Here is a 13,514-nt window from a genome sequence, read left to right as displayed (position 1 = left end):
TCTTTTCTATAACACTATTAGATATATGCACAGCTGTACAGATGTTTATAAAAGGTGACATCAGCATGCTAGTTGCTCTCTGCTTCCATCTGCTGTTCTGTGGTGTTTACAATCTAGTCAAGACACACAACACAAATATGAGGCTTCAGGAAATGTATTTATTATAGTAAATATGGAGAAGAACTAGGGTCCAAGATTTAAAGGCAACCTTAAAAAGGTGGGATTTTAAGCAGGTATACATCCTAGGGATGTACAGGGGAAAAAATGTATTTTTGGTTTTTTTGTTCGTTTTCAGGAAGTTTTTATACCATTAATTTTGGTTCATGGATTGCTTGATTCATTTCATTCGTGTGAAAAAAAATGAATCAAGCAATTCAAAAAACCCCCCAAAATGGCCATAAAATATGAAAATAAGCCCTCCCTCTCAACTTAATGGAAAAACACCGGGGCCAGGATCCCCCACTGCCCCCACTTAGCTGGTCCAATGGAGATCTGCCATCTTGGACTAGGCCAAAGCCTCGGACTTGCAACCCAACCCGGAGGCCGGGTCCTAATGCAGGGGCCTAAGTCCGAACCCAAACCCAACACCAAGGCCTTGGCACAGGGTCAGGACCATGTCTTGGAGTCCAGGCCTGGGAGCCCCTCTTCAGGCATCCTTTCTTTCTTCAGCCCGCAGCACAATAACACCATCTACTGGGGTTGCACTGTAGTTAATTAACTCCAGCGCATTCACCCCAGCGGACGGCGCCATTTTGATGAACAGCAATTTCCATATATTGCCCTGGCATTGGGACCTGATATCTGGGTCGGGTCATAGCATCGGGCTGGCGTCAAATTCCGTCCTTCAGGTCGAGTTGCAGTCTCAGGCCTGGGTCCGGGCCTAGATCCCAACATCGGGGCCTAGCCTTCATCGGATACCACACGGATCAGGTAAGTTTTTGTTTTTTTAGTTTAATTTTCGGGGGTCATGCTCAGGCCTAGGCTGCGGCCTCTGCTTTGGCCCTCGAACTAGGCCCAAATCATTAGTTTAAATGAAACAAACGAATAAGGTTCATTTCATACAGGGCCCCCCAATTCATTTTGGGGCCCCATGAATGAAATGAATTAGCCTTATTTGTCACATTTTACAGTTTCGTTTTAAACAAATGTACATCCCTAATACATCCCAGAGTACTAAAAGAACTGAAAAATTAAATTGCGGACCTACTGTTGGTAATATGTAAACTATCATTGAAGTCAGCTACAGTATCTGAAGATTGGAGCATGGCCAATGTAATGCCATTTTTTTTAAATCCCAGGGGTGAGCTGGGAAACTACAGAGCAGTGAGCCTGATGTCAGAGCTGGGAAAAAACAAAATTATTGAGCATATAGATAGACATAGTTTAATAGGACAAAGTCAATAAGGATTTAGCCAAGGGAAGTCTTGTTTCACCAATTTACTATATTTTTGAAGGAATGAATAAACATGTGGATAAAGGTGAGCCAGTTGATTATATTGTTTCTGGATTTTCAGAACGTTTTTGACAAAGTACCTCATGAGAAACTCTTGAGGAAATTAAAAAGTCATAGGATAGGAGATTCAATCTTGCAGCATCCCAGAAAAAAACAAACAAAAAAAATCCCCAAGAACACACCCTAGCTAAAAAAAAAAAAAGAACCACAAAACAAAACAAAAGAACCAGACACTACACCAAAAATACATCTGTCCTCTTGGCATATCAGATATCTTCACTGAGAAATCTAGTTAATCAGACTCAGACTAATGTTACAACTACATGAAAGAAGAAAACTAGAACTGCACATTGATGGTGTAGAACTTTCACATATGGTTATTTTACTTCAGTGACTAGTTAAAAGATAGAAAACAGAGAGTGGGGTTATAGGTGAATGAATAGTGGAGTGCTCCAGGGACCTGTACTAGGATTGCTGCTTTTTAACATATTCATAAATGACCTAGATATGGGAACAACGTGTGAGGTAATCAAATTTGCTGATGACACAAAATTATTCAAAGTTGTTAAATCACAAGAGTATTGTGAAAAATTTCAAGAGGACCTTGCAAGACTGAGAGACTGGGCATCCAAATAGCAGATGACATTTAATGTGGACAAGTGCAAAGTGATACATATAGGGAAGAGCAACTCAAGGTTGCATTGTGTAGCAAGGTTCACTAAGTGGAACACAATGCAAGGTTCCACTTAGGGAGTCACCACCCAGGAAAAGGATCGAGGCATCATCGTGGATAATATGTTGAAATCTACTGTTCAGTGTGTGGTGGAATCCAAGAAAGCAAACAGAATGCTAGGAATTATTAAGAAAGGAATGAAGAATAAAACAGAGAATGTCATAATACCTTTGTATTGCTCTATGGTGCGATCACAACTGATTTGCATTTACCCATTCCACTCCACTCGTTATTTTATAGACCTCTATCACATCTCCCCTCTCAGACATCTCTTCTCTAAACTGAAAAGCCCTAACCTCTTTAGCCTTTCTCCATAGGAGAATCGCTCTATGCACTTTATGATTTTTGTTGCCCTTTTCTGTACCTTTTCTAATTTTGCTATGTCTTTTATGAAATGTAGTGAACAGAACTGCACACAACACTCAGGGAGGATAACTTTCAAACAAATGCACATGGTGGCATATATGTGCGTATATGGTCGGGAGCAGATATATGCAAGTATTTTATAACCCGTGCGAATGATATATGTGAGTTTTATAAATTATGCATATCTCTACCCGCAACATATGCAGGCTTATATGTGAATACATGGAATGCATTAAAATCACGTACATCAATGCATTGAATGTATGTACTTTTCCTACCTATTTTAAGAATATATATGCATATATTTGACACATGAAAGTAGGACTTAATCAAACAAGTCCCAATTTACACATTGTAATGAAGCACAACCCGGTCTGAAGCAGGAAAACTGAGTTGGAGTAAGAAAGGGAGAACCAAGACCCGGGTTAGACAGCAGAGGGCCTATTTTCAGACCATACAAAAATTGCCCGGGAGAGGGGCACCAGCCCACTCTCCCAGACAGCAGAGGGCACTTGAAGGTCTGAAGAGAACTGCAACTCCCAGGTTTACAGAGGCACAACTCGACCTCGGGCCAGAGAAGAGGAAGAGCAGGCAGCTGAGCAGAGCTGCAGTGAATCAGACACACCTGAGCCAATGGCCATAGAGGATGAAGGCGTGCCTGGTTCAGGGGCCTGAAAAGCAGAGCTCTTCAGAGCAAGAGGAGGAGATAGACATAGATCCCCTAACAGAGGAGTCCTCAGATTCCAGCATGGAAACAGAGTGAGTGACATTGTTGGGGGAAGGGTGGATTTAAAGTGTTGTGAAGAATGTTTTTCTTTAGTTAAGTTACACTGTGTTTTTCTAATTGTTTGGCTTGAGAAGGCTGCAACCTGAGTTGGGGCGGGTTGTACAACTCCCAGGCAGGGCGGTTATTTTGCTGAGAAAGCCAGACAGTGTAGCCTTGTGGAAAAGGGAGTTTTTCCACAAGGTTTTTCTGACCCACCGGGGTTTATTAGCAAGAACTTTATAAAAGAGACTGATATGTTTTGACCACAAACTGTTGTTTTGTGTTTGTACATGGGAAACTTGGCGGGACTGTGAGCCAGGTTGTTCCCTGGTTTAAGGACAGGCCATACGGAGGCCGGGAGACCCGAGGCGGGGCCTGGCAGAATCCAGGGCTGCTGGGATCAGCAACAGAGAATCCCTGAAAAGGCAAGAATAGAGGACCACACGGTGCTGGACTACCCATTCGGGAGTGACGTTGGAGATGACCCACCACAACATATAAGTGAGCCAATTTTAAAACATTTGCACATAAATTAAATGAATCAGTTTGCCCATTCTTTGTTCATGTCATCAAGGCCTTCCTAGTTCTTCAGCCTGAACTCCCCCCAGCTCACCCAGACCTCCCACCTTGTCAGTACTACACAATAAACGTACTTAATATCATGCCAGTTAACTAGCAGGAGTATAAATATGCAAGTAGGTTGCAAATGTACGTGTGTCTTTTAAAATAGCAACCTAAATGCCTAAGTGTTGGCCTCTCTCTGAAACGCCCCAAGACTGCCCCTTTTTTATAGGCGTATATGTGCTCATGAAAGTGAAAATACATGTGTATTTTTTACTTTTATAAAATACATGAATACATCTTAGTTACGTGTGAATATGCTAATTTTTACATGCATAAAATTTACCCCAAAGTGCTGTTGCACCATGGATCGATACAGAGGACTTACAATATCTTCCATATTAATTTCCATTTCTTTCCTAATAATACCTAACATTCTATTTACGTTTTTGATTGCTTTGCACCTTGAGCTGAGGTTTTCAAAACTTGTCCACAGTGACTCCAAGAGCCTTTTCCTGAATGTTGATGCCTACTGTATAACCCAGCAGGGTACACTTGTCTACATTAAATGTCATCTGCTATTTAGATACCCAATCCTCCAATCTGGCAAGGTCCTCTTGTAAGCCCTCAATTGGCTTGTGATGTAACAATTTTGAATAATTGTGTATCATATGCAGATTTGATCACCTCACACATCATTCCATGTTTTAGATAATCTATAAATACATTAAAAAGCATTGATCCCAGTACAGGTCCCCGGGGCACTCCACAAATTACCTTTCTCCACTGAAAGAAATGACCATTCAGTCCTACTCTGTTTCCTATCTTTTAACCAGCTACCAATCCACAATAGGACATTGCCTCCTATCCTATGACTAATTTCCTGATGAGCCTCTTATTAGGGACTTTGTCAAATGCCTTTTGAAAATCTAGATACATTATATCAACCAACTCACCCTTGTCCACATGTTTATTAACCCCTTCAAAAAAATCTAATAAATTTATAAGACAAGACTTCTCTTTGTTAAACCTTGTTGGCTCTGCTCCATTAATCTGTTGACTATTCAGATAGCAAGCAATTTTGTTCTTCACAACACCTACTATTTTGCCTAGCACCAACATAAAGTTCACCAGTCTGTAATTTTCCAGATTAACCCTGGAACCCGTTTTAAATATGGATGTTTTTTTGGCCAACCTCTAATCCTCAGGTACCATAACTGATTGTAATAATAAGCTAAAGATTATTAGTAAGCATTCTATAATTTCATTTTTTTTCAGAACTCTAGGGTGTATACCATCTGGTCCCAATGACTTGCTATTCTTTAGTTTGTCAGTTTGCTCTATTATATCTTTTCAACACACTGTGATTTGCTTCATTTTCTCTGAATCATCACCCTCCCCGATACTCTTCTCAGTAAAGCCCGAAGCAAAGAATTAATTTACTTGTTCTGCTGGCCTTCTCTTCTCTGAATGTCCCTTTTATCCCCCAGTCATCTAGCAATCCAATCGACTCCCTCACAGGCTTTCTATTTCAAATATACTTGAAAATGTTTCTCTCTGGTAAGCTTTTTTCAAAGTCTCTTTTAGCTTGCTGTTGTGAACGATGTGAGAGTGAGCCCCTCTTGCTGTGGCGCAATTGATGCAACCTCAAGGGCAGGATGAATGAGTCTTGGCATGACAAAGTCCAAAAGGCTGTGACTACGGTCAGATCTGAATAGCTGGACAAGGCTAGAGACCAGACAAGGCTGAAGAACCAAGCTGAAACTGGAAACAGACATGGAACAAGGCTGAGGCTAAGGCTGAAGACAACGCTATGGCTGAACCTGAAGACTTGACAGAGGCAAGGCTGTGGCTGAAGACAAGCTGAAGGCTGAAAACTGGGGCAAGGCTGAAGACTGAGGACTGGAGCAAGGCTGAAGACTGTGGTGGAGCAAGGCTGAAAACTGAAGACAGGAACCAAGCCAAAGACTAGGAACAAAATGATCTTCTTGCTGAGACAAGGCTGGAAGGTCTGAAGAGCCCTTTTATAGGGTGAGAAGCAAAGATGTCATCTGAGGGCGCTGCAAGCTTTTCCTGCTGCGGGCCCTTTAAATGGATCATGTCATGCACGTGCACGCTCAGGAAGGACGGCATCTGCTGTGCCTTGGCAACATCCAGCTGCTTGAGACTACTGGTGGCGTTCGGGTTGAGTGAAGCTGCTCGCAGGGCCATCCCGCGAATGGTAAATGTAACACTTGCCTTATTAATGCTTTACGTATAACTTGCCAGTGCTTATGCTCTCTCCCATTTTCTTCATTTGGATCTGCTTTCCAGTATTTGAAAGATGCCCTTTGACTTTAATAGCGTCTTTCACCTCAACATTTAACCATGTGGGGAGTCATTAGGTCTTCTTTCTACCTTTTATAATTCATAGAATCCATCTAGTTAGGGCCAGATTAAGGCCAACTAATGCCCTAAGTACAGCCCAACATTGGTGCCTCCTCGGCCCTTCCATTGCTTAACTGACAAGACATTAAGACAATAAGTGCTGAAGGTGAAATAAGAGATTAAAAATGTAGTTATCTTCCAGGTCATCCCCCAGGCCAGACTCCACAACTATATTAAATATGAACTTTAAAAAAAATGTTATTTATTTAACACTAAATAACAGTAAGCAATATAAGCAAATTATTTGCTTATATCTATGGGCAACAGAAAAAATAAAAATTTTCAACACTCTGCGGTGCCCCCTTCCCTTGATGCCCTATGCACATGCTTATTTTGCTTCATGGTTAATCCAGGGCTGCATCTAGTCGGGGTTCCAAGATGGTGTTTCCAAATAGCATCAATGTCTAACCTTCCCAACTGCTTCTTTTAGGTTTTTTATAATTTTCTGTCTCCTTGTTTAAAGTTAAATGCTACTGCAGTAGTTTCCTTTAATGTCCTCTCTTCAGTGATTACATTTTGATTTGTTTATTGTCACTATTACCAACCAACTCCATCAACATTACCTCTTGCACATCATCCTACATCACAGTGAGGATTAAATCTAGGGTATTCCCCACCTCTTGTCAGCTCCAGTTCCATCTACTCCATGAAGCAGTCATTTATAGCATTTAAAAATGTTACTTTCCTAGCATGTCCCAACAAGACATTCACCCATTCAATATTGGGGTAATTGAAATCTTCCAGTATTATTGTGTTGGCTAATTTGTAAGCTTTAACTGTGTCTCTTCATCCTGGATGGTGCTATATCCCTACAGCTATACTCTTCCCCATCACACAGAGATTTTCTCTCCATCAAGATTCCAGAGTGCATTTTGTTTCCTGCATGACTTTTATCCTGTTTTGACTCTATGCCATTCTTAACATATAGCCAGGGGCGGATTCCCGCTGACGACTGGCCCTGGGATTCGCCACCCAGGAGATACCACATGGTCTGCTGAGCGCGGCTCTGTCACAGCAGTGCTCGGCAGACCACGTGACTAGAGAGACCGGCCCACCGGGGGATGCCCAATCCCCCTATAGGGCAATCCGCCCCTGCATATAGCACTATCCCTTCACCAATTTGAATTGGCCTATTGTTTCAATATAATAGTATCACAATGTTTCATTATCCTCCTTCCACCATGTCTCTGAGCTACCTATTATGTCTACATCTTGGTTCAGTGCCATACAGTCTAAATCTCCAATCTTATTTTTTAGATTTCTAGCATTTGCAAGCAGACAATTCAAAGTATGATTTTTAATTGTGTTAACAGCCTGCCTAGCAATTGAAATGAGACGGTTTATTTTATTATAAAAGGTGAAAAAATAACAATATGAGCACAAACCCCAGAAAATACAAATCGTGGCAAACTCAGCTAAGCTAACAATTCTCAGGGAAATACATACTTTAAAAAGTCTCTCTTGCCCTGCTAAAAGGCATATCTGTTTGTTTTTTTTTAAGCAGCACAATTGTGTTTCCAAGCAGGAGATCTAATCAACTCCCCTACTCCTGGGGTTAAGATTTATTCTGCATGTCCCTAGAGATAGGCGGGAGAAATCAAAACGTTTTACAGCGATTTTCAGCGATCATGCGGCAAGGAGAAGCTCAGAGAGTAATTATGGGCCCCCAAGAGACTCCCTGCAGCCTTCGGTATTTCCATGGCAGAGATTGGGGAGTGAGCGGAGAGAGGGATCTTTACGATGGGTCTCTGATAAACGCCCTGGGGAAACTCAAACTCTAGAAGACTCGAAGAAAAAGAGAAACAATTATGGGCTCCCTTATTTTGTCAGTTAAAATGCCACCTTGTTCTAGAATGAGAGCGTTTGCTATTTGTTTTACAGTTTATTCAAGATCATGTCCTTCGGCTCTTAGGCCCCCTGATCCCCAGACTGAGCCTGGAGCGGGAAAGGAGGGAGCGAAGGGGGCTCTGCCGGACACTCACGTTGCTCAGTCCCGCCAGCTCTGGCGGCAGCTTGGCGATGCGGTTGTTCTGCAGCCGGAGCGAAGTGAGCAGGTTTAGCTTGGCCACGGATGGCGGCACGCGCTGCAACTTCCTCCCGTCCAGGTTCAAGATGCGGGCCTGGCCCCTGATAGCCGGTAGCACTTGGAGTTCAACCATGCCGAGCGTCGACGTCGGTCTCCATGGAAACAGCAGAACGCCTCCCAGGCAGGAAACAAGCCGGCGGCATAGCAACGGAGACAGCTGCCAGTGGGTGCCTGAGACCCGCATGTACCTGTTTGTTTACAGTATTTATGGAGCGCATGTGTTTTCCCGCCAGCAAGGAGCCCTAGATAAAACTGACAATTGCCCCTTTGCAAACAAAGGGCCTGATTCATCGAGGCATTTCCCATAGACAAAGAATGGGAGAAATGCTTTAGCGAATCAGGCCCAGGGAACGGAACGTAATTCGCCGCAGGCACAGAGCAGAGCTCCTGGCTCTTCTATGTACAGAGCCAAGGAGTTGCGAGGAGCACCAGCTGACACAGGGGAGGGTTTTACCACGCACAGCTCCACCACACAAACCATGACAGATTAAGTGTGCTGACTTTTAAGTGTTGAGTTATTAGTTTACTGTTAATTTAGAGGCAATTAGGTCTGTAGGTGGGGGCTGGGACACTAGAGGAAGGATCCCTGCACCTAATAGAGAGAAAACAGGGCGAGGGACTACTCTAGAAGAGGTTGGGAGGAACAGCCAGTAACAGGACCGTGAGTGGCATCTGTACCCAGGAAGGGCCTGAGCACCGTGACAAGTGAAAGCGTGCGCTATGGTGCAGTCGCTTTCAGCTAGACTGAACCGGCATCCCCAGGGCTGTGAGGAAGTGCAACATTAAGAAACCAAAAAGTATCTTGTGTTTCAAGGCAACACAGAACCCAAGCTCTGAGTAGCAGAGTTCTCTGCAGAGGTCTTGCTCGTTATGAAATTTTGTATACAAAACACAGTTGTTAGACACTTCCTGCATAAACCCTCCTTTGTTACGTTACCACTTAATCCATAGCTTCAGGGATAGGAGGTGGACAAGAACACAAACACATTACTAATTCTGTCTTGTCTATTAGATCCATTAATTTATTTTTAAAATGTTATTTCTGCTAACATCTTTATTAGGGATAATCCATGTTTTGTATTCATAGGATTAACATAGTAACATTTTCTTTAGTAAAAGCAAAGCCGTCTTTAGGCTGGCATAGGGCCTGGCCTGATAATAAAATGCAGAGATGCTCATTTATTTTACTAGGTATGTCTCTTCCTCTAATTCCTTGCTCTCACCTCCTTTCTCCTTTCCTCTCTTACCCCTCTGTCTCCTCAGATTCTGAGAACTATTAGTATGATAATTTGTACAGGTGCTGCCATAGTAATATATGCAGTGGTTAAATGATAAAATTAGAGAAAAAATATGTAGCCTTTTCCTTTATCTTCACAATTGAGCAAAGGTCATGCTGAGGGGGGCTACAGCCCCAGGGTTTGTTAGGAACAGGGGAAGGAAGCAAAGCTTCAGTGCCCTTAAATAGACACACACACGTCACTCCAGGGATTGGTGTTTCAACAAAATAAATCTGGAAAAAAATTGATAAAAAGCACACTTTTTAGGCAATGAATCAGTATCTTCCATATCACTTGCATTAGCCTCACACTTTCAGGATTCCTTGTTCTTGCTGGCAAGGACTCCTTCTGGAATGGGTTATAGGGATTTCTAGACTATTAAGGGCACTTCTTTCTATACCTTATTTCCTTGAATCTGAATTGGTTTCACTTTAAACTGTCTCCTTTTTCTCTCCCATGAGTGCAGCACAGGATGGGTGCTCTCATTTTTACTCTTCTTCAAGGTAGTAGCTTGACACAGGTGCACCAACTGGGTAAGCAAGTGAACCACCACCTGCCACCAAAATGTGCAGTGAGCTGCTGCAGGCTCCCAAAACCCTTTCAAGAGAACAAAAAATCAGCAAAAGTAGGATTTTCTCCACACTGGAGACAAACCCTAGGAGTGCAAGCTATCTTCCCAATCAGTAGGAAAAGTCACCCTTTTACTTGGTCTGTGACCTCCCCAAAATATCCAGGAAGAGCTCATAAGCTGTTTCTTTTCCAACAAGTGGCTGTTTCTAGGACATATGTAGATCAAACAGTGCTACTGTCCCTCCTGCAAATCCTGCTTCCTCTCCTCTGATGCTAGAGGGGTAACCATACTATTTAATGGAATTAAATAGTATGGTTACCCTTCCAGGAGGCGTTTTGGTAAATGGGTCAGGCCCTCTCCATACACAACCCCGACATGCCCTTTATAAAACAGACATGTTGCTTACTAAGTATGAATAGTGGGCCTTTATAAACATGTAACATTTATAGCAAAATAACAGTGCAAAGTACAGAAAGGACAATTCCCAGGTTCTGATGTTAGTTAGTGTTGTCTTTATTCAGATTACATTTTGGGCAAATGCAACATTTTATTGCTATTTCTCCCAGGATTATACAGTTTTTCTGCTTTTCTTTTATGAAAATATATTTTTTGTAAGCTTTTGGAATGTGCATCTCATATCTTTGAATTTTTTTTTTTAAGAGTACAGGAGAAAATGCATTTCTGCTTCCATTCGCATGCCTGGAAACCTTTGAGTGCTCACTCTGAAATTAGGGGGGGGAAGTGTTGGGAGAAAACATTGCCACTGTGTGACAAAACAATAGGTTAGTCAGACACTAGAAATGTGTGGGCAGGGCACACACCCCAGACATGGCTGCACAGATCCTTTTCTCTTCTCCCCTTTTGCTGTAGACCTTTCTTTCCTCTTCCCTATGTAATGCTCCCTTAACTGCTTTCCTGGGTCTGGTATTGAGTGAGCAGGAGCTTAGGGCAGACTCCATCAGGCTTCACATTCTTGGCACCTGGTGCTTCCACTTGGGAAAGATGGTGTTAATGGTTGGGATTTCCTTCTCTTCACCCCAGGAAAACAGATGGAACTGTGAACAAAGCTGGCCATATCTACAAATATATACAGGCTTATTAGACTATATGATTATATACATTTCTAAATGAATATATACATCACTAATAGGATATCAAACAGCACACTTATCTGCTCCTAGTTATTAGTCTCAGGCCATATGCATTTCTGCAAGATAGCAAGAACATTTAATATTTTACTATTTGGGGTTGTTGGTCCCCACAGCATATCACCATATAGAACAGGAGGGACCTTTTGCATTCCTGCTTAATCAAGTATTATTATTCCCCTTTTATCCAGGATCCAACTGGTTTGGTGGGTAGTGCTGGTCAGGGGAAAGGTCCATTGTGTCTAAACATCTCCTCTGCTCCACTTCCATCCTGCTGACAGGTCCTTGTCCCCTTGACTCTACCCTTCTGGGGGACCCAGCTCCGCCTCCTGGTCCACGTCCACCTGGGGGATCCAACTCTGCCTTCTGTTCCGCCACAGGGGACCCAACATCAGTGCCTGAGTTGCTGTTGGAGTCTCCTTCCTCGTGGAGACCCAAGGGCACCTCCCAATCTGCCACTAGGATCCCCGTCCTACGGGGGGAGGGGAACCAAACTTCACCTCCAGATCCATTGCTGTCCTTTCGCACTTCCTCCTAAGTATGAGGATTTTCTCTTGCTTGGGTTTACAGCTCCACTAGGCTCAAGGTTTGCTTATGACTCGGTGATAGAGGCTCTCAGCAGTCTCAGTTTTAGCCCATGGCTAATCATTTGCTGATACCCAGCCTGGAGTGATCACCTCCTCTCAGCCAAAAAGCCAAGACCCAGGTAAGATTTTTTTCTGTTGTCTTGAAAACTAGGTACCCAAGGCTTCTGCCACCCCTTGTTAGTCAGGGTGAGAATCTGTTTGATTCCTAGGACTATTTTTCAGTACAATTCTTTCATAAATCTCTGTCAGAGTTCTGCAATGTAGGGCTTTTTCAAAGTTCTGTAACTTAGGATTTTGCCTTCCTTTGTTTTTAAAGTGATGTTTCACTCTAAGTTACCAGTAGTAGTCAAGGGGACTATGACATGCAAATCCCCTACCTGTGTCTCTGACTCTTCTATACTATGGTCATTTAAGCACTTTGGCAACTTTTTCAATCTCACTCCAGTTTTCCTGGGTTGGCTCATAGGTTTCTGCAGTACTTTTTTTTTCCGCACGCCGATATTGCATTGGCCCCTCCGAGCGCATTCCTCAGCATTCCAGTTGCACTGTGCCGTTTCTGCTGCCTAGAGATTTGGCCCAGATAAGGTGGAGCCCCAGTAAGTTCCTTTAAAACACAGGGTCTGTGGATGAAACCCAGTGAGTTCCCAGGTACATGTATTTGTGCAGTATTGCACAAATAGATCTATTTGTGCAGTATTGCACTGCATGCTTACTACTTACTTTAGTGTGCTTTCATAAACCCCATGTAGGGACTGCTAGTGATCTAGGAATGCTGTATGGAGGTTGTGGGGTTCTGAAAGAGCCTGCTAGCAGATTTCCTGACTCTGTACAGCAGTAGTTTTCAAACTTTTTTCTTGGCATCCAATGGAAGGGGAAACAAAAACATCTCTATGACCCAAACAATGTCATCTTCTAACTTGAGTTTTCACAAAATAAAGACAAAGGGCAACACCTGCTTGCTGTAATCACTTCATGTCAAGCAATAACTAACATTAGAGACTGGCATCACTTGTAAACCATTTTAAAACACACTGTACAGTATGGTAAAAAAAATTCAGGTTTGAGCAGCTTTTGATGTTGTTGACCATGATCTTTTACTCTTGAGGCTAAAAGCCTGAAGCTAGGGGATATGCTCACTGCTGGTTTAATGCTTTCTCTTCGATATAACCAGTTGTAGCACCTGGGAAGGCACAACTTCTAAATCGGTTGGGTTACGTTGTGGGTTGCTGCAGGGTTCCATAGTCACTCCTGTGTTTTAGTCCTTATTTTCTTATCATCCTGCTAGACAAGTCCAGAAAAGTGGATTTTACTCCACCTAACAGCTGATGGAGATGGAGGACACACCTTTTCCATGACATCATCAGTGGCTATAAGGGAGATGCAGACTAGGCATTTGCCAGTAGTCTCTGGCTCCAGCTATTGGTGGACAGCTGTAAGTTGGTGGGCAACCAAGCCAGAACCTATGTTAGACCTTGGCTTTGTTGAGCATATTGTATTTCGCCCTTGTTGACCAGAGCTCCCAGCGACCTTCCTGTTTGA

General features: G+C 42.9%; 1 protein-coding gene across 4 annotated transcripts in view; it reads right to left on the bottom strand.

Moving 5' to 3' along the window:
• Nucleotides 1-8,470, bottom strand: part of LRRC69 (leucine rich repeat containing 69) — an 89,685-nt gene extending 81,215 nt beyond the window's left edge. For all 4 annotated transcript variants that reach the window (XM_029591659.1, XM_029591655.1, XM_029591656.1 and 1 more), the window contains exon 1: nt 8,289-8,470. In XM_029591659.1, the coding sequence (XP_029447519.1) occupies nt 8,289-8,465 (177 nt within the window). In that variant the 5' untranslated portion in view covers nt 8,466-8,470. The remainder of the gene's footprint in view (nt 1-8,288) is intronic.
• Between the last annotated feature and the right edge of the window lie 5,044 nt (nt 8,471-13,514).

Source organism: Rhinatrema bivittatum, chromosome 2 (assembly GCF_901001135.1).
Source record: "Rhinatrema bivittatum chromosome 2, aRhiBiv1.1, whole genome shotgun sequence".
Taxonomy (NCBI): Eukaryota; Metazoa; Chordata; class Amphibia; order Gymnophiona; family Rhinatrematidae; genus Rhinatrema; species Rhinatrema bivittatum.
Note: the sequence above shows the minus strand (reverse complement) of the source record. Positions and strands in the feature narration are given on the sequence as shown.